Below are 21,581 nucleotides of genomic sequence, written 5' to 3' on the forward strand. Positions count from 1 at the left end.
ATGATCCCCCCATTCACTCTCAGCCTTTTCATTACATTTATCTACTCTGTGTATGTTTGTGTGTGTGTGTGTGTGTGTGTGTGTGTGTGTGTGTGTGTGTGTGCGTGTGCGCGCGTGTGTGTACGTGTGAGCGTGTGTGCGCGCGTGCGTGTGTGTAGTGCTTTGATCAATATGTGTGGGGTTTTTGTTGTTAAGCATCATACTTTGTCCGTAGCTCACTTTGTTGCTATGGAAACTGATCCTCGCGGTTGACTGCGGTAAGATTTTTCAATTTTTTCTTGTCCAAATAAATTATAAATAGATATATTCGTAAACCTTGAGCATGGTGCAGAACAGTACTTCTTATTTTGGAAAAAAGAGAAAAACGTCTGAGTTACTGCCATGTTACTGGTAGAAAGGCACACAGCGCCACTCAATGGACAACCTTACTCATTACTACAGCAAATTTACAAATTGACTTAATTATTACTGTACAGCAGTGGTGTGCCGTCAGGGCCTTCAAGGCCTTCTCTGCTGGCCTAAGAAATATCTGAATCACAGACTGATGTTAATTATATTTTGTCCATGAATACATAATTCCAAATTGTCTGTTAGCTTCCTTTCATTGCTTTTCCACCTGGTTGCACTGCTTCCAGATGTGTTTTTTTCATATTGAAGCATTTAACCAATCACATTTCAGCCATTATTTGTTGCCAGAGTCAGAAATCTGCCTCAAGGCCTTCACAATCAGTTCTGCAGGCTCTGCTGCATTACACAAGCGTCGATAAGACTGTTGCTTTAACCAATCAGATTTCGAGTTGGCAACACCACAATGCCTTCTCGCAGGCGTAGGGATGCGTCATCGCTTTCACCAACTATGATTGGCTAGTGATTAGCCAGAGCTACCAAACTTTATCAGGAGCGAGCTGCACAAGCAAATATATTGTTGTGTTGATTTAAAGCCAGGCTCGACTTTCAGCATTAGCTTCGATGGCGATAGAAAAGAAAGAAGAAAGAAAGGAGGATGGATATTCTGTAGTTAAAAAGGATTTTTGGTGAGTAAAAGATGGCTATATTCCTAAATAATCTTTCAATTGTATGAGGTTATTATTGATTATTTTTTATGTGTCGCAGCTGTAGCTGCAGTAGAGGTTTTATAGCCATATAATAGTTTTTGCTGAAAGCGTCACTAGGAAATGCAGGGACCGCCACTGCTGTACAGTACCTACTTTAGTTTTTATGGGTCTTGAACACAGGTGAGTAGAGCTTGTACACAAGTAAGAAGTGTAACTTCAAAATAATATTCCTCAAGTGCAAGTAAAAGTAGTCAAAATGTAATTCAAGTACAAAACTATTCGGTAGTACCTACTTTAGTTTTTATGGGTCTTGAACACAGGTGAGTAGAGCTTGTACACAAGTAAGAGTAGTGTTACTTCAAAATAATATTCCTCAAGTGCAAGTAAAAGTAGTCAAAATATAATTCAAGTACAAAACTATTCGGTGACAAGAATATTAAAGTACAGAATATCTGCGTGTCACGTCGGATTTATCTTTAAAACAATGTAGAGATACAGATTAAAAAATATGTGCAAATTCTGGAAACTCAAATTAAAAAAATTAACACAATAAGGAATAACAAATTCAAGTTTGTCGATATGTCGGGCCTGTTTCAACAGACATTGAAGGCACCACATTATGTAGCTGCTCTTTAGCATGGTGTTTAAGTGAAACATGTGTCCCATGTTTTTCAGTTTGAACATCGGAGACAGTTGCCCCTGGGATTTGCCTAATGCTTTTTAACTCTTTAGATGCTGTGCTTTTTTTGACTGTTTGTTACACTTTCTTTACGATTGAGATAGATTGTCATTATATCGCACTCATGCATGGATAAATACATTTTCTGCCATCAAATGTCTCCAGTTTTCTGTGTTTGTGTGTATGTGAATATATATATATATGTATATATATATATATATATATATATATATATATATATATATATATATATATATATATATATATACATACATATATACATACATATATATGTCGCATCCTTAAAATTATTGAATTTTACCATTTCTCATGTAAAAGCTGCCCCCGATTCACAATTTTCACCTCCATATTTATGGTTTTAAATGTGTTACTTTGAAGGGAAAATCTTAAGAAAAATCATATCAAAGCATACTATTAGGGTCAATATCATAAGGAAGTTAATATGCCTGTCTTTGTAAATGCAAAATATCAAGTTATTCAATTTGAAAAATATGTCTATTTTGATAAGAACCTGATGCTTTTTAACAACAGAAATTACAAATCTCTTACCAGAAGTTTAAGGTGTTGTAGCAGCCAAATTGCTTTTAATGTCGAAATATCTCGATTTTTTTTCGATGGTTCATATTACTGCAATAGTTATCGCTTTCAAACAAGAAATAAAAAGAAAAAAAATCAAAGCGTAATTTTGTTTTGTTTGATAATCACAAATGTACAATAATTTCCTTTCTTTGTTCCGAAAGGGAGGGTGTTGCTTGCACCTAGACAAATTCAAAAAGGAAGTAACATGAGCAGTACAACCAGGAAGTGTGTCCGTGGCATTTTTGTGTTCGCCAAGTTTCTGGGTGCAATAATAGCATGACATATACATTACGCAGGTATTAAGGCTGATATTTTAATGATCAACCACAAGACCTTCAATTAGCCTTGACAACTATTTGGATGTGCTGAGATGGTAAACACTACGAACATATCTATCAAGGCTACTCGCCTGGCCAGTCAGAGCACGTTTAACTACGGTAAGATGGCGACGCCCTGAGCGAGGAGTGGCAGGCACAAGTGAGTGAGTTTTTTCATGTTTTATTCAGGATGTTTTTTTTTCTTTAATTTCATTCATAGATGTCAAAATAAATTTTGGGTAGTGTTTTATCTGTTTATCTTTTTTTTTAAATTTTGAAATAAATGAACGTATTGGCCGCATTGTCTTGCGTTATATTGTTTCGTCTTTGTCACCTTGCAGTTTCGTGCATGTCAAGTCTAGTTTATGCGCATATAAGACGCACCCTGGATTGAGTCATTATTTTTTGCGACAAATACATCTTATATGCGAGAAAATACGGTAAGAATGTCACATTTCATGGCAGATCATAACCATTAGATACGTTTTGGTTACTTTGTGAGCGTAGGTGAATCAGAACACTTAAAAACATGTTTATCTATTGTAGTATCTTATTTTTAGGTGCTTTTTTCCAATAATTTCTATTTAGTTATTTTATATGGTAAAAATCAATATAGTTAAATAGTCAAGATAGTTAAGTAGTCAACATGAATAAGTGGCTCAAGTGGCTAGGAGCCTATGGAGTTTTAGTGCAAGTACAAGTTTCCAATTACAGACACTCCTCAACTTACGAACGCAATTGGTTCCGAGCGATTGTTCATAAGTTGAATTTGTTTGTAAGTTGATTTAGTGCTATATTTTGTATTATAATTTATGTTTAAGGCCTATATAAGTATATTGAAGGTTTATATAAGTGCATTTGTATGTTTAAGGCTTGTATAAGTAACACGCATTGGTTTGTACTGAAAAAAAAAACATTTAATAAAATGGAGAGAATATGTACAGTACTGTAGAGAGAGAGATAGATTTATGTATTAGAAACTGGCCAAAAGAAGCGACCTAATGACGATTGCACAGTTTTCTTCTTTTTTTCATCATAAATGATGCAGTAGCACTGTATGGCATCATTCAATTGATTTGCAAACTTTGTGCAACGTTCAATATTTGGGTCCTGCTGCTCGATCTTTCTGTTTATAAATGGTACTGAATGTGCAACGCTCACCACTTTCTGACGCGCATCAAGCTTCGTTATTATTGCCACTCGTTTCAAATGAAATGGCTTGCCTCTTCCTTGCAACTCCCTCAATAGAAGCCTTTAGCTTTTTACCAACCATATTCAATATTGGATGCATGAGATATTTAATGATACAAATGAAAAAGGTTCTTTGCACACTGGAGATACATTCACGCACTTCCGCATTGCAACGAAGAAGGTAGATGATGGGTGAGCTGAGCTCTCACAGCGCCAGGCGTCGGTATTAGCGGCGGAAAGAAGTACTACTCCGAAAAAGACGCGAAATACAAAATTGGACTTGCGAACATTTTTGGACTTAAACGCAATTTGCAGACATGTTCGTATGTACCGTTGTTCGTAAGTTGAATGTTCGTAAGTAGGGGAGCGTCTGTATTTCTACAAATCTGATTTTCTCTGATAAAATGATTGGAACGGATACTTTGTCAAAAAAATAAGCATGAAGATGGACTCATAAAATCATAAAAGGAGCATGACTTTATGTTTGTTACAAGTGTACAGTGGGGCAAATAAGTATTTAGTCAACCACCAATTGTGCAAGTTATCCTACTTGAATAGATTAGAGAGGCCTGTAATTGTCAACATGGGTAAACCTCAACCATGAGACAGAATGTGGGAAAAAAAACTAGAATATCACATTGTTTGATTTTTAAATAATTTATTTGCAAATCATGGTGGAAAATAAGTATTTAGCCAATACCAAAAGTTCATCTCAATACTTTGTTATGTACCCTTTGTTGGCAATAACGGAGGCCAAACGTTTTCTATAACTCTTCACAAGCTTTTCACACACTGTTGCTGGTATTTTGGCCGATTCCTCCATGCAGATCTCCTCTAGAGCAGTGATGTTTTGGGGCTGTCGTTGGGCAACACAGACTTTCAACTCCCTCCACAGATTTTCTATGAGGTTGAGATCTGGAGACTGGCTAGCCCACTCCAGGACCTTGAAATGCTTCTTACAAAGCCACTCCTTTGTTGCCCTGGCTGTGTGTTTGGGATCATTGTCATGCTGAAAGACCCAGCCACGTCTCATCTTCAATTTCCTTGCTGATGGAAGGAGATTTTCACTCAAAATCTCTCCATACATGGCCCCATTCATTCTTTCCTTTACACAGATCAGTCGTCCTGGTCCCTTTGCAGAAAGACAGCCCCAAAGCATGTTTCTAAACCCATGCTTCACAGTGGGTATGTTGTTCTTTGGATGCAATTCAGTATTCTTTCTCCTCCAAACACGAGAATCTGTGTTTCTACCAGAAAGTGCTAATTTGGTTTCACCTGACCATAACACATTCTCCCAGTCCTTTTCTGGATCATCCAAATGCTCTCTAGCGAACCACAGACGGGCCTGGATGTGTACTGGCTTCAGCAGGGGGACACGTCTGGCAGTGCAGGACTTGAGTCCCTGGCGGCGCATTGTGTTACTGATAGTAGCTTTTGTTAGTGTGGTCCCAGCTCTCTGTAGGTCATTCACTAGGTCCCCCCGTGTAGTTCTGGGATTTTTGCTCACCGTTCTTGTTATCATTTTGACGCCACGATCTTACATGGAGTCCCAGATCAAGGGAGATTATCAGTGGTCCTGTATGTCTTCCATTTTCTAATAAATGCTCCCACAGATGATTTCTTTACACCAAGCATTTTACCTATTGCAGATTCAGTCTTCCCAAAATTCCATACCAAATTCCATGTTTTACCAATGATACATTTCGCACCATTAACACAATAAATTGAACAGTTTAGCATAAATTCCATGTCTTTAATGCAATAAATTCCAAATTTTAACAAGAAAAATCTCATTTTAATCTACTAAATGTATCTTTCACGTGATGAATTTCATGTGTTCAATATGTTAAGTGTACCTGTGTGCATGTCCAACAGTTTCTGAGAGTTCTTTGCTTGGCGTCCTTGCAGATTTTGCAGTATCCGGATTTCTGTAAAACCAAAAACCTTAACTATCAAATGTGATCTCTTCATGGCTTGTATCATTTTAGTCATACAAATATAAAACAGAGTGCAGCACAAGCAGTCGTCGAATTACAACTGCATTTAGTTCTGACAGACCAGTTGTATGTTAATCCATGTTGTGGTTACTGCACTTTGTTATATACATACTTTATCTTTTCAGAACTAGTTCAGGGTCAGGACCCGCTTTTAAGCTGTGCACATAGCTCTCCACAAACCAGTAATCTAAAATGTGGAACCTGCTGAGTCCCGAACGCACCAATGAGAGCCTGACGTTGGCACACCACTTTGACACCGACACAACCTCTAACACCCCACTACTCGGAGCGTGACTTTGGCACATCAAACATAGATAAGTAGTCAACATAGTTAAGTAGTCAACATAGTTAAGTAGTCAACATAGTTAAGTAGTCAACATAGTTAAGTAGTCAACATAGTTAAGTAGTCAACATAGTTAAGTAGTCAACATAGTTAAGTAGTCAACATAGTTAAGTAGTCAACATAGTTAAGTAGTCAACATAGTTAAGTAGTCAACATAGTCAAGTAGTCAACATAGTCAAGTAGTCAACGTAGTCAAGTAGTCAACATAGTTAAGTAGTCAACATAGTTAAGTAGTCAACATGGTTAAGTAGTCAACATAGTTAAGTAGTCAACAGTGACTAAGTGGCTTAAGTGGTTAGGAGTTTATGGAGTTTTAGTGTAAGTACAAGTTTCCAATTATTTCTACAAATCTGATTTTCTCTGATAGAATGACTGAAACAGATACTTTTTTATTACTTTAGTCTTTTTTTCCCATTCCCTTGCGATTGGTCTTTTATAAAATCGAAGACATAACTTGCATTGGTTGTAAGCCAACAACTGTCTATATTTCCTTTACATCAACCACTTGAAAGGAAACATGTTGGAATAACAACATTCTCGTAAATTATCATATAAAGCACATTGTTTTTTTTATTCATGATTCATAGACATCCAATCCATTCATTTATTCGCCCCTGACTGTCCAAATGGATTGGATGTCTAGTGCCATCAATGACACTGAAACATTATCATTCACTGAGGATGGATGTCTCCTACTGGTGCAGCAGCTGCAGATTAAAAATCTTGTTTTTGGCTTTTTGAACCACCAGCTGAGCACCAGTCGCTTTGTCGTGAAACCCCATCACCGCAGCAACAACTTGCACACAAGCTAAAATATTAATGAGCTTGCTGAAGACTTTCAATCATGACAATAAAAAAACACGCCAGAAGAAAATTACATGTTGCATGTGTTTATTCAGGATTCAATCATGAGTCAATCGATCGGTCGCCGTGTTGGCTATCCAGCAATTTTTCAAGCAAGTCCATGTCCACGCTGTGCTTCATAACGAAGTGACAGTTGAGATGGAATACGGGAATGTCCCACTTGTACTTGTCATGCCATTCTCGGTTCTCTGGAAGACTGATGTCCACTCGCTGCAGGACAAACTGTCATGACAAAACATAAGCGACTGTTCATTCATTCAGAATCATTTGTGAGTACTCACTTTGTGTTTGAGGGGCTCCAGCGCTTCTTTTGCTTCATCGCAGAGTGGGCACAGATCCTGAAAAGCAAATGTGTGACATTCACCCCTTTTTGCAATTGCTGCCAATATGAAAATTATGCATAATAAAAATATGATATAAAATATTCCGATCACAAAAAACTAGTGAGAACTAGGTCTGGGCAATCTGGCTGAAAGTTGTAAATTAGTGGAAAAATAACAGAAAATTTGGTAAGCTTGGTGGTAGAGAAGCTCAACATGTTTAGACAATTAAAAATATATATTAAATTGACAGGAATTTTGAAATAATGACTAGGATGTGTTATTAAGAGCCAATGATGAACAATACTTAAAAGTAGGGCCATACAAAAAGGCACTGCTGAAATTCAGAAGATATAGAGGAAAATCCTGAAGAACACGCCAAAGTGAGTCAAAAGAGAAATAAACACCTTTGGCTGATTCACCTGAAGCTGTTAATTTTATCAACTGTAAATATTGTCTACTTAAAAATGCGGTTAACTCAAATGTTTTTTTTCTAAATACATGAAATCTGTTTGAATATAAGTGCTGAAATTAGCTGAGATGAAGTGAATGTTGAATCTCTGAGTCAAAGCCAGCAACTCATTTGGTCTGATTTTTGAAGTTTTTTTATTTTTGTTTAGATGGGGCTTAAAACACCAGCTGCTGTTTTCACTGCTTTCTGGCCTAACCCTACTACTCGTATGTATGTATATACAGTGGGGCAAATAAGTATTTAGTCAACCACCAATTGTGCAATTGAGCCTACTTGAAAAGATTAGAGAAGCCTGTAATTGTCAAAATGGGTAGACCACAACCATGAGACAGAATGTGGGGGAAAAACAAGCAGAAAATCACTTTTTGATTTTTAAAGAATTTATTTGCAAATCATGGTGGAAAATAAGTATTTGGTCAATACCAAAAGTTCATCTCAATACTTTATGTACCGTTTGTTGGCAATAACGGAGGCCAAACGTTTTCTGTAACTCTTCACAAGCTTTTCACACTGTTGCTGGTATTTTGGCCCATTCCTCCATGTCGATCTCCTCTAGAGCAGGGATGTTTTTGGGGCTGTCGTTGGGCAACACGGACTTTCAGCTCCCTCCACAGATTATCTATGGGATTGAGATCTGGAGACTGGCTACGCCACTCCAGGACCTTGAAATGCTTCTTACGAAGCCACTCCTGGATGTGTACTGGCTTCAGCAGGGGGACACGTCTGGCATCACAGGATTTGAGTCCCTGGCGGCACATTGTGTTACTGATAGTAGCCTTTGTTAGTGTGGTCCCAGCTCTCTGTAGGTCATTCACTAGGTCCACCCCGTGTGGTTCTGGGATTTTTGCTCACCGTTCTTGTTATCATTTTGACGCCACGGGGTATTAATACAGGTAACGAGTGGAGAAGATTTTTCATAATGGAATTATGCATATTAAAAGGAATTGTACTATTGTTTCTAGCTAAAAGGGAAAACCGACTGACTATATACATATATACATATGTACGTGTATGTATGTACATGTGTGCATGCGCGTGTGCGTACATATATATATATACACATATACATGCATACATACATATATATATACACATATACATGCATACATACATATATATATATACACACATACATATACATACACACATACATACACACATATACACACACACATATATATATATACCCCCTCAGTTATTGGAGAAGTTGGTAAGCTCCGATTGCTAAAGGAATGCGCTGCCTTAATCCTCTATGACCCACAAAAAAAAAATCAACATCGTATTAGAAGTGGAATAAAGACGTTTTTAAATTCAAAAGAATGAATGTAAAAAGGTAGTTCTACTCTCCCTAAAATTTGGGAACACTGCGGCGCTATCAGATGCATACCACCGGTTTTGATCATAGATCGATCAACTATCGGCCGGGCCCATATTTAGACATGACATATGTCGGTATCGTCGCTATCAGCCTTTTTTTATCTGTCTTACTAATATGAAGAAATCGATTTGAAACTGGGCTATTTCGGCTCAGATGTTGCCGCGCTTTTTTCCAAGATGGCGCCACCAGGCGGCAGCCGGTGCAGTAGCTTTGTCCACTCTTATTTGTTTTCGTGTTTTACAGCCTTTTCTATCTTTTTTATTACATTTTAATACATCCTTAATACATTCCTTACTACTTTACTTTGTACTTTATACTTTTTACTTTAATGTTTTTACAACTTTATCTGTTAGCCTGGCTTCTTTCTGCTACTTCTTTTTTGGAACCATTCAGCCATACCTACGCTGTCATATACATGGGATTTGCTGTGAACAATCCGCAGCAGAAGGAGCAACACCTCAATGCCGCTGGAAATCCGGAGCTGGACAAAAGTGCAGAGAGAAGAAGCGACGCTTCAGACCAACCATTCCATCTATTATTATGGGGAAAGTGAGATCCCTCCCCGATAAGATGGAAGAGCTGTCAGCGCTTACCAGGCTGGAAACGGAGTCGAGGAGTTGTACTCTGCTACTGTTGATTATTCAGTTCCAGACTACTAAGGGACTCTGCGGATAAGCTTGGAAGAGTGACTGCATATTTTCAACCTCGGTCACAGTCTGCAGAAGTTCCCCATCTTGTGGAAGACTTCCTGTGTGTGGTTCCAGTTTTATCCAACTCTACAACGTCTTTTCTTGTGTCTGTGTCCGTTTTTGCTACTGCAACCAAGATGGCGCCGCTCAAGTGGCAGCCGGTAGCGGTAGCTCCGTCCTCTCCTTCTCGTTTTGTGTTTTTGCTGCTTTTCTGACTTTTTTTTATTGCATTTTGGTATTTAGTTTTTTACCTAGGTCTACAATGCCTTGTGTGTCTTGTGTCTGTCTTGCTACTGCAACCAAGAAATTTGCCGAATACGGGATGAAGTTCTAACTTAACCTAATCTAGCCTCTCTGAAGTTCAGTGCTTGTTTATTTATTTTTTTAGGATGGGGGAAGTTTTACACAATTTTTTACACTTTTACTGCAAATGAATATCGGTTCCAGATTTTGGTTATCTGCTTCTTCTATCTACTAATAAATGGTATTGGTAAGAGTCCTGAAAAATCAAGGTCGATCTCTACAAACAAAAAAAAATGATCAGCTGCAACTCCTCAAGTGAGCGATGACTTCTCCATAACAATTGAAGTTTACATTTGTTTCTTTATAAAATATTTAGGCATTGATTCATTGTAAATTTGCGCTGATTTTAATTGACTATTTTAAATTAAGTACTATAGATGGAAATTCGACAAAAGTGCATATTGATAATTTTAAAAGGTAGCTTTTTGCTAAATACTCAAAGAAACATGCTGTGTTCTCCTTCAGAATTTAATTCTGGTTGGAATGGTTCAATCATGCGTGATTGTGTTGACTGAGGACACAAACTAAATGCATTAGCATCAAGTGAGAGTGAGAGACAGAGAGAGTGAGAGTGAAACAGAGAGTGAGACAGAGTGAGACAGAGAGGGTGAGAGAGAGACAGAGAGGGTGAGAGAGACAGAGGATGAGAGAGAGATGGGGTGAGAGTGAGAGAGGGTGAGAGAGAGCGAGAGAGAAAGAGAGCGCGAGAGAGAGCGAGAGAGAGCGAGAGAGAGAGAGAGAGGGAGGGGGTGAGTGAGAGAGGGGGTGAGAGTGAGAGGGTGAGAGTGAGTGAGAGGGTGAGTGTGAGAGAGAGAGAGGGTGAGATTGAGAGAAAGAGGGTGAGAGAAATAGAGATAGAGAGATGCAGTCATGGCCAAAGGTTTTGAGAATGACACAAATGTTACATTTTCACAAAGTATGTTCCTTCAGGGTTTTTAGGTGTTTGCCAGATGTTTCTATGGTATGATGACATAATTAGAAGCATTCTTCAAGTATAAAAAGCTTTTATTGAGAATTACATGCAATAGGTCAATATTTGTAGTGTTTACCCTTCTTTTTCAAGACCTCTGAAATTCTCCCGGGCAAGCTGTCGATCAACGTCTGAAGCAAATCCTGACTGATGGCCCTCCATTCTTGCATTATCGATGCTTGGAGTTGGTATGAATTTGTGGGTTTCTCATTGTCCGCCGGCTTATTGAGGATTGACCACAAGTTCCTAATAGGATTAAGGTCTGAAGAGTTTCCTGGCCAAGGGCCCAAAATCTTAATGTTTTGTTTGTTGGAAAAGGCATTCTTCGTCACCAAATTGTCCCTGGATGGTTGGGAGAGAGGTTCAATTGATGCCAAACAGGCACCAGGGCGCCCAAGAAAGTCCAGCAAGCGGCAGGACCGTCTCCTGAAGTTTGTTTCAGCTACGGCATCGGGCCACCACCAGTACAGAGCATGCTCAGAAATGGGAGAAGGCAGGTGAGAGTGCATCTGCACGCTCAGTAACTATTGGATGTCAAGGAGCGCAGCAAAAAAGCCATTTCTCTCGAGCAAAAACATCAGAGACATACTGATATTCTATGGAAATTACAAGGACTGGACTGCTGAGGACTGCGGCAAAATCATTTTCTCTGATGAATCCCCTTAATGATTGTTTGGGGCATCTGGAAGTAGGCTTAGTCTGAGAAGACGAGGTGAGCACTACTATCATTCTTGTCATATGCCAACAGTGAAGGCTTTTATGTGTGGGGTTGCTTTTCGGTCAAGGGGGTGCACTCGCTCACAATCTTGCCTAAAAGCACAGCAATGAAGAAAGAATGGTACCAGAACGTCCTCCGTGAGAAACTTCTCCCAACCATCCAGGGCAATTTGGTGAGAAAGAATGCATTTCCCAGCATGATGGAGCACCTTACCATAAACCAAACGTCATAACAAAATAGCTTACGGAACAATACATTAAGATTTTGGGCCCTTGGCCAGGAAACTCTAGATTTTAATCCCATGGGGAATTTGTGGTCAATTAGAAACCCACATATTCTGACAAACTCCAAGCATTAAATATGCAAGAATGGACGGCCATCAGTCAGGATTTGGTTCAGAAGTTGATCGACTGCATACCAGGGAGAATTGCAGAGGTCTTGAAATTTAAGGGTCAACACTGCAGATATTAACCTATTGCATATAATTCTCAAAAAAACCTTTTGATACTTGTGAAATGCTTCTTTTGAAGATGGCAGCACTTGGACGAGCAGTGGTCAGTGGCTCCCTCTTCTTGTGCACTCTTTTCATGTGTTTTTTGTGACTTGTCACAAGTTTTTCTTCAAATCTGGACTATAAATTCAGCCATAACTGTTAAGACTTATTAGACATCGGTTACCAGCAGTGAATTAAGGTTTCTAGCGACTTCCAGGGAAAACATAGCATACTGCAAGAGATTGCGAAATTAGTCGGCCTGACGTTTTGTTATCGGGTCTGGTGGGCGAAAGAGAAGGCGTTGGGAAAGAAAACAGAAGCGATGCTGTCAAGCGGGCCTGTTGCTTACACTCCCTTTCGCCGACAACCAAAGCCACAAAGGCGAACCATTATCACATGGCCTGACGACGCCCTCCCCCAACTCCAAGACTGCTTTGAACCGACACAGTGGGAAACTTTCCACCATGAGGACCTTGGGAACATCCACAGAGACAGTACTGTCTTACATCAAGTACTGCATGGTTACGGTCACTGTGGAGAAGACCATCCAGGTGAACCCAAACCGGAAACCGTGGATGACCAGGCAGTTCCGATCACCCCTAGATGCCCGAGATGCAGCCTTCAGATCCAGCGACAGAGCACTCTACAGTAGAGCTTGCACCAACATGAAGAGAGGCATTACAGCTGCCAAAGCAGACTACAAGTGGAAGATAGAAGGGCAACTTGACGACCCAAGAACAATATGGCAGAGCATACGAGCTGAGCTGCGACTTCTGCGGACTCAGATGCGGCACTGGCAGAGGACCTAAAGGACTTTGTTTTGCCCGCTTTGAGTCCCAAGCCCACCACCCAGTCACACCACCTCAATCTCCAGTACATCCCACACCAAGCTCGGGAAAAAGCTTCACCCAACTCACTGTGGAGGTAGTGGATGTGAGACGTGCGCTCCGTGCAGTCAACCCCAGGAAGGCCACAGGACCAGAGTACTTAAGGCCTGTGCTGATCAACTAGCACCAGTCTTCACAGACCCTCAACCTTTCACTAGAACAAGCATCCATCCCAGCCTGTCTAGAATTGGCCACCATCATCCTAGTATCCAAGAAGTGCCCCGCTACCGACTACCGCCCAGTAGCTCTCACACCAATCATCACTGAGCGCTTTGAAAAATTGGTAGTGAAACATGTCTGTCTTCCCCTCATCCATGACCCGCATCAGTTTGCATATCGGCCGAATAGATCCACCGAATATGCAATAACCACCGCCCTCCATGCTGCACTTTACCTAGGTCTACACTGTCTTCCCTGTCTGTCTTGCTACTGCAACCAAGGACATTTTTACAGAATACGGGATGAAATAAAGTTCTAATCCAAGACACCTTGGGGAAAAGAGGGCGCCATGTCATAATGCTTTTCATCGACTAAAGCTCAGCCTTAAACACCATAAGACCGGACATTTGTATCCCCAAATTGGCCAACCTGGGGCTCCCACCTTCCACATGCTCCTGGATTAAGGACTTTCTGGTCAACCGACCCCAGCACATGAAGCTGGGTCGCCACCTCTCATCTGCCGGAAAGCTCAGCATCGGCTCGCCCCAAGGCTGTGTGATGAGTGACCTAATACACACACACGTGCACGCACGCAAGCAAGCAAACACACACACAACTGCAGACCCACGCACCCTGAGAACACCATTGTGAAATTTACAGGGGATACAACGGTGGAGGGTATGATCACAGGGGAGAATGAGACGGCCTACAGAGATGAGGTCCTTAGACTTTAGGGGTCCACATCTCTCCTGACCTCACTTGGGCGGCAAACACCACGGCACACGTCAATAAGGTGCAGCAGAGGCGACATTTCCTGAGAGTACTCAGGAAAGAGCAACTAAAAACCAACGTGCTGGTGGTGTTCTTCTACCAGGCTGCCATTGAGAGCATGCTGACCTATGCTGTGTCAGTGTGGTACTGCCACCGACAGGAAAAGATTACAGAGGGTGATCAAAACAGTCCAAAAGATTATCAACTGGCCCCTACCAATCCTGTCCAGCGTCTACAAATCCAGGGCGCCTTAGAAGGGCAGAGACCATCATAAAAGAATACGCATCCAGGCTTCCATCACTTTAACCTGCTGCCCCCTGGAAGGCGCGAGCCATAACAGCCAAGACAAACAGACGCAAGGACAGTTTCTTCACAAGAGCTGTCACCATACTCGACTCAAGTTCTGCACCTCGGACCTAATCAAGACTTAATGCTAGCTATTTTAGTTACGTTGTACCACTTACCCATGTTGACTACTATTTATACTTATTTATTATGTAGACTACTTATCTATTACAGTCGTACCTCTACTTACGAAATTAATTAGTTCCAAGCATTTTTTCGTAACTTGAAAATTTCTAAGTTGTACTTTGTGTAAATTGTCTAATTCGTTCCACGGTCCTCACACAACAACCAACTAGACCCTTTAAAATTGGTCATTTTTTATGAATGATGTGAGGAAACACAAAAATGAGAGAAAATTATAAGGAAATTATTTATTAATGTGTTAAAATATGTAAAGCATGTGAAAATGTGCCCTGCGCCGCTGAAATATCTCCCTCCGCGGCCGTTATAGATGTAATACCCGTGTTTTTCCGCCTGATGGCAGCAAGAGCCTGTTCTACCAGGGCCGAAAGCCGTCCACTTTGTAGTACATTTTAGACTTTTACGTGCCCCATTTGTGTATGTGTGAAAATATGTGCCACGTTGCATTTGTAGTTTTTAATTGCTTAATAAAGGGAATTCAAAATAAAATAATGGATAAGCATAATGGATACCCCACTGACGAGTCATTACCTTTTTGTGGTGGTGGGGTTTGTGTGTCCCAGTGATCCTTGGAGCTATGTTGTCTTGGGCCTTGTGCCCCTGGTAGGGTCACTGTTGGAATTATTGTATATAATTTATCCTGATTTTAGTTTAGACTGTCGAAATGTTAGTTAATAGAATTAGAGTGTCTTGAACCCTGGGGAGTTTCACCTTATTCAACAAAGAGGAACTACCCAGGGGGGCCGACGCCTGTCTGAACTATTGTGTGAGGGTTGCAGGATATCGGGAAGGAGACTATAAAGATGTTATCTTGAAGGGGCATATGGTCATGATCAAAGAACCTTTTGTAACTGGGAGAGATCTCTCTCTCCTTTGATCAGCTTGAAACTTCCTGTAACTTGGACACTCCCAAAACACAATAAGAGACTTTGCAGGAGGGGACATTTTCAGAGTGCTGTCGAAGGACTGAGACGCAAGCAGTTCCGTGACCCTCTCATTTTTAAATAAAGTTAACTAAAATTCTCTGTGATTTCCCTCTTTTCAGATTGGTGATACAAATGTCTGGTGTTTAAACCTAACAGTCACCCATGGCAAACTGGTCTGAGGTGATTGACCAGACGAAGAATGGCTCAGAAGACCTCTTATGATGAGCAACATTATTGGACGAAGTCTTCCCTCGCCCGGATGCGGAACACCAGGGCCCCACTCAGAAGCCAGGCCCGGAGGAAGGGCACGATGGCATGCGCCGGGGCCTACACTCATGGGGGCCGGCAAGGCACAGCCCGAAGAGATTGGATCATTGGATCTTTGGATCATTGGATTACTTTATTCATCCCGTATTCGGGAAATTTCGTTGTCACAGTAGCAAGGGGGTGAGGATGCATAAATAGGAAAAGCATTTTAGACATACCGTATTTTCACGACTATAAGGCGCACATAAAAGTCTGAAATTTTCTCCAAAATAGACAGGGCACCTTATAATCCAGTGCGCTTTATAGATGGACCAATACTAAAATTGTTATCACGATAAAATAAAATAAATCCGTCGATAGGACAACTATGGCAAGCAGCCCCTGACTACTATTTTCCCGTAGATAAAGTACTGCGCAGTGACTGCTGGGATATGTAGTTTTTTTTGTCAATACACCCAATGGATTGTGGCCTGCCGATCGGCATCAACACTAGCTAGCTACTATTTGCGAATGGACTGTGGTCTGGCGATCGGCATCAGCACAGTTGCAAAGCATGGAAGACAGCCTTGGAATACTAGTTACGCTAGCTACTAGCTAGCTACCATTTGTTTACGGATTGTGGCCTGGCGATTGGCATCAACACAAATGCGAACCATGGAAGACAGCCTTGGAATAGTTACGCTAGCTACTAGCTAGCTACCATTTGGGAATGAATTGTGGCCGCCTGGACGAACGTATTAAACTCAGCGTTTTCGATGGACAATTGTTCAATTCAGACACAGAAAATGAGGACTTTGATGGTTTTGTGGGTGATGATGACGCAAGTACATTGTAAAATGGCTAAATAAAGTACAACCGAACTCAGTCTTGCTTCCGATGGCCTTTTTAAAAACGTGTTTTTAGCGTGCGGGTGTAGCGTGCATTTGGTACATGTAGCACCAAATTAGTGTGTTCGCCGTTGTAGTATATTGATATTATTAGTGCAAAGTTATCACAGCCGTCAACCTGGGTGTATTGACAAAATGACTATTTATCCCAGCAGTCAATGCGCACCGGAAATAGCGTCTGTAGCTTCTTTCGTAGACAGCGCTATTACGGTTCGATAATCACCCATAAATAATATATATTTATGCCATGACTGGCTTCACGAAAAGTGGCAGGCAGCCCCGGGCTTCTTACGCTACGATTTGTGAATGGATTGATGGAAATGACGGTGACTCTGAGAACAAAAAGAGGGGACCCGGCTTTTTGGAAGGCTCGTTTGGGCAATTGTTTAATTCGGACATAGAAAATGAGGACTTTGAAGGATTTGTGGGTGATGATGACGTGAGTCAGTTGTAAAATGTCTAAATAAAGTACAACCGAACTCAGTTTTGCTTCTGTTGCCTTTTTAAAACATGTTTTTAGCGTGTGGGTGTAGCGTGCAAGAACTATATTTCCCAGCAGTCACTGTGCACCGAACCCGGAAATAGGCTGCTTCCGGTAGCCAGCGCTATTGCGTTTTGATGTTCATCCATATATAATATATATGCGTCTAATGAAACGGTGCATGCTTTGTGCGTCTAAAATACAGAAATAGCACTCGTTACTGACACTGCGGCTTAAAATACGATGCGCCGAAGTCGTGAAAATACGGTAAATAGATAGATAATAAGTGGGTTAATAAATAAATACAGTGGTACCTCATCATACGACCGCTCGTCATACAAAACGCTCGTCTTATGGGGGAAATTTCGATCGAATAATTCGCCCGTGATGCGGTCAAAATTTCGTGATGCGACCAAGCCAGGTGGCCATGGCATTTTTTTTTTGCATATCTTTCGTGTATAACAATATTTACGAGCACCGGAGGAGTTATTCAGACCAGGAAACGCACAACGCGCATGCGCGGGGAAAAGAGGGATTTCTGGGTAATGAAGTATACTCGTGCACACAACGCCGACAGGCAATGGCACTAAGAATAAAACTTTACCCACAATCAATACGTGGGTAAGCTCAGCTGCTGCATTTCCTGTTATTTTTATCTAATACGAGGAGTATTATATTACTTCTCGTTGGCTGCTCATAAGAACATCAGGGGCAATGGCTCGCAACAGTATCCCTGGTAGCAACTCTATCATAGGCGCCGTTCGAGGGGATGCGAACACAGATGCTACAGGCTAAAAGGAGCCGCTAGCCAGCGCACCCGAAGCTCCCATGAGCAGCGGATCGATCGCTGATAAAAGACTGCTGCTCGTTGGCTGCTCATAAGAACATCAGGGGCACTGGCTCGCAACAGCATCCCCGGTAGCAACTCTATCATAGGCGCCGTTCGAGGGGATGCGAACACAGATGCTACAAGCTAAAAGGAGCCGCTAGCCAGCGCCCCCGAAGCTCCCATGGCAAGTGGTCGTGCGTTATCCGATTGTGAGGACATTTGTGTGCATCATTTTCGGAATATTTTGAAGGGAATAGTACGACAGCAAACAGCCCATCGATAGCGAACGTGAGGGTGGAGTATTTGTTCCGTTTACGAGTGCGTTGTGTGGGAAAAAAAAACCGAAGCCCCCCGCCCCTTTTGTGCCCCTCTCCCCTCGGCGAAATCCGCCCAATTTTAGTTAGATTAAACACTTTATTTCTATTAAACCACTCGTTATTTATTACTTTGTCAATATATGGCGAATTATAAGAAATAAAACATTTTTTTCAATCCAATATCCTGTTTTTGGTGTTTTTTTCACAGAGTTGGAACGGATTAATTTGTTTCCCATTCATTTCAATGGGAAACTTCCGCTCGAGTTACGAGAATCTTGTCATACGAGCTCAGTCCCGGAACGGATTAAGCTCGTATCTCGAGGTACCACTGTACATGAATAAATATATAAATAAATAAGCGTGTTGCTGAAATATACATATATATATAAGCACACATATACATACATATAGATGTACATGCATGCATACGGTAGGTCTTAACACAGCCATTTTTTGTTAGAGCCTGACAGCTGATGGGAGGATGGATCTGCGGAAGCGCTCCTTCCTGCAATGAGGGTGCAGCAGTCTATTGCTGAAAGAGCTTCGGAGACGCCACAGACTCATGCAGGGGGTGGGAGGTGCTGTCCATGATGGACATCATCCTGGTCAGCATCCTCCGCTCTCCCACTTCCTCCACAGAGTCCAAACGACAGCCCAGAACAGAGCTGGCCCTCCTGACCAGCTTATTCAGCCTGTTCCTGTCCCTCTCTGTGCTACCGCATCCCCAACAGACCACTGCATAAAACACTGTAGATGCTACCACAGTGTCGTAGAAAGTCCTCAGCAGTGTCTTGCACACTCCAAAGGACCGTAGACTCCTCAGTAGGTAGAGGCGGCTCTGGCCCCTTTTGTACAGGGCATCTATGTTTGTGGACCAGTCTAGTTTGTTGTTGAGGTGACCACCCAGGTACTTCAAATTCTCCCCGATTTCAATGTCTGTACCCTGGATGTTCACCTGAGTGGTCTGTTGAGGATTCCTCTGAAAGTCGATGACCATTTCCTTTGTCTTACTGGTGTTGATGTAGAGGTGGTTTTGCCTACACCAGTCAACAAAGGCTGTGATGACTCCCCTGTACTCCAGGTCATTCCCGTCCGTCACTCGTCCAACAATAGCGGTGTCGTCCGAGAACTTCTGGAGGTGGCAGGTGTCTGTATTATGTTTGAAGTCTGATGTGTAGAGGGAGAAGAGGAGTGGGGAGAGCACTGTGCCCTGTGGGGCCCCCGTGCTGCAAGCTACCACATCAGACGTACAGTCCTGGAGTCTCACATATTGTGGTCTGTCCGTGAGGAAGTCGATGATCCATGTGGCTAGGTGGTTCCTTACTCCAGCGTCATCCAGTTTCCCTCTCAGTAGGACCGGCTGAATGGTGTTAAACGCACTGGCGAGGTCAAAAAACATCATTCTCACCGTGCTTCCCGTGTTCTCCAGGTGTGAAAGAGACCTGTGCATCAGGTAGGTGGTAGCATCTTCCACACCAATGCCTGGACGAGGGTCCAGCTCTGCTATTGATTATTTATTTGTCTGTTTATTTGTTGTTGTTATTTGTGCGTTGAAAGCTTTAAATCGCATTATACTTGCATAATGACAATAAAAGCATTCAATCCAATTCCTCCACTTATTTGCATGGCACAGAATGCAGATTTACAACTAAAATGTAAAGTAAAATATAATTTCACATTCATACAGATTAGTCGACCATTGACAGAAATAATTGTTTAGTCAACTATGAAAATAATCATTCATGGCAGTCCTTAGTAAATTTAAACATGAAAATTAGCTTACCTCACGCGAACAGGTCAATATTTGAAACAGAAGATCCCAAATTAGAAACTTAAATATGAAAAAATGACCAATAAAAATGGAAAAAGATATCAATATAGAAATATATTATATAATAAGAAATTCACTCAGTCACAAGGAAAATAATCATTTTCTCACAAGAGAAGTTCTTTATGGCAGTATTTCCCAACCTTTTTTGAGCTGCGGCACACTTTTTGCATTGAAAAAATCTCAAGGCACACCACTATCTGAAAATCTTCTTTATAGATTTTTTTTAATTTATTTCTTCTTTATTTATCGTTTATATTTTTTATGATTTTTTTTATTTTTTATGCTTTATTATTATTTATATTAATTTAAAACTGTCACCTATACTAAAATTATAAAGTCGTTCTCATTAAAATTGTATTATCAGGAATTAAATAATCCCACCCAAATTATTCCAAAATCAATTTTTCTCACACCAATCTAACTTTATCAAAGGTGATGTCCGCAGACCCCGAACAGCTTTCAGTTCGACTGATGTTAAAAAAAATAATGCAACGTTTTTAAACCTTATTTTAATTTTCGACTTTTTCTCCCAATATTACGCAAAAGTCATGTGCTCAGAGACTTTACGTCGGCAAAAGTTGATGCCCCTGAAACCAAACAACTTCCGGTTCACGTACTGTAAAAACGGTAAAACGACTTAAATCTTAAAATATTAGGACTTTTTTTTCTCCCAATATTACTTCAACCACCTAACATTACGAGGACAGCCGTTTTGTGCTCTCACAGACTTAACGTCGACAAAAATTGAAGCCTGGAAAACCAAAGAGCTTCCGGTTTACTTTACAAAACAATAGGCAACAAAATGACTTCAAACTCATAATATTACGATTTGAATCTTGTCATAGTACAATCTATGATTTCATATTTCAATTTTACCTTCGTAATAGTTCGATTTTAATCTCTTAATATTTCTCTCTTTTAGGATTGGGTTCACATTGTTATTTAAGTTTCCTCCGTGTCTGCTGATGTTGGTTTCCCTACTCTCGTTTGTCCCCCCTGTCTTGCGGTTCCTCTAGCGCAGCTGTGCGTCAGGAATGGCAAGACAGGAGGGACAAACGAGAGAAGGGCAACAAACAAGCAGACACGGTGGAAACTGTGAAATAACAATATGAACCCAATCCTAACACTCTTGGATTATTATGATGCATGATTTCTTGTAATTTCTCACACTGGTTGGGAAACACTGCTTTATGGAGCTATACAATAAGAAAATACCCGGAAGTGATGCTAATTTTCATTAGGACATCATCGGCCTCTTAACCAATACCATTGAACTATCAGGATTTTGGAAGCATCAACAACTCTTTCCATGATATGCAAGATGGCGGCGCGCACTGACGCTGCGGCTCTA

General features: G+C 41.0%; 1 protein-coding gene across 7 annotated transcripts in view; it reads right to left on the bottom strand.

Annotated features, from left to right (window-relative positions):
- The window catches only part of mipol1 (mirror-image polydactyly 1), a 134,142-nt gene that overhangs the window by 98,168 nt on the left and 14,393 nt on the right, over positions 1-21,581 (bottom strand). For 6 of the 7 annotated variants that reach the window (XR_013305060.1, XM_077620194.1, XM_077620192.1 and 3 more), the window contains 2 exons: positions 7,328-7,384; positions 5,699-5,770 (listed from right to left, as the gene is read on the bottom strand). Coding sequence is in view for 6 of the 7 variants with exons in the window: in XM_077620194.1 (XP_077476320.1) it covers positions 5,699-5,708 (10 nt within the window). In the remaining variant the exon portion in view is untranslated. The remainder of the gene's footprint in view (positions 1-5,698; positions 5,771-7,327; positions 7,385-21,581) is intronic. The other variant, XM_077620190.1, reaches the window with a different exon arrangement.

This window comes from Stigmatopora argus, chromosome 15 (genome assembly GCF_051989625.1).
Source record: "Stigmatopora argus isolate UIUO_Sarg chromosome 15, RoL_Sarg_1.0, whole genome shotgun sequence".
Classification (NCBI taxonomy): domain Eukaryota; kingdom Metazoa; phylum Chordata; class Actinopteri; order Syngnathiformes; family Syngnathidae; genus Stigmatopora; species Stigmatopora argus.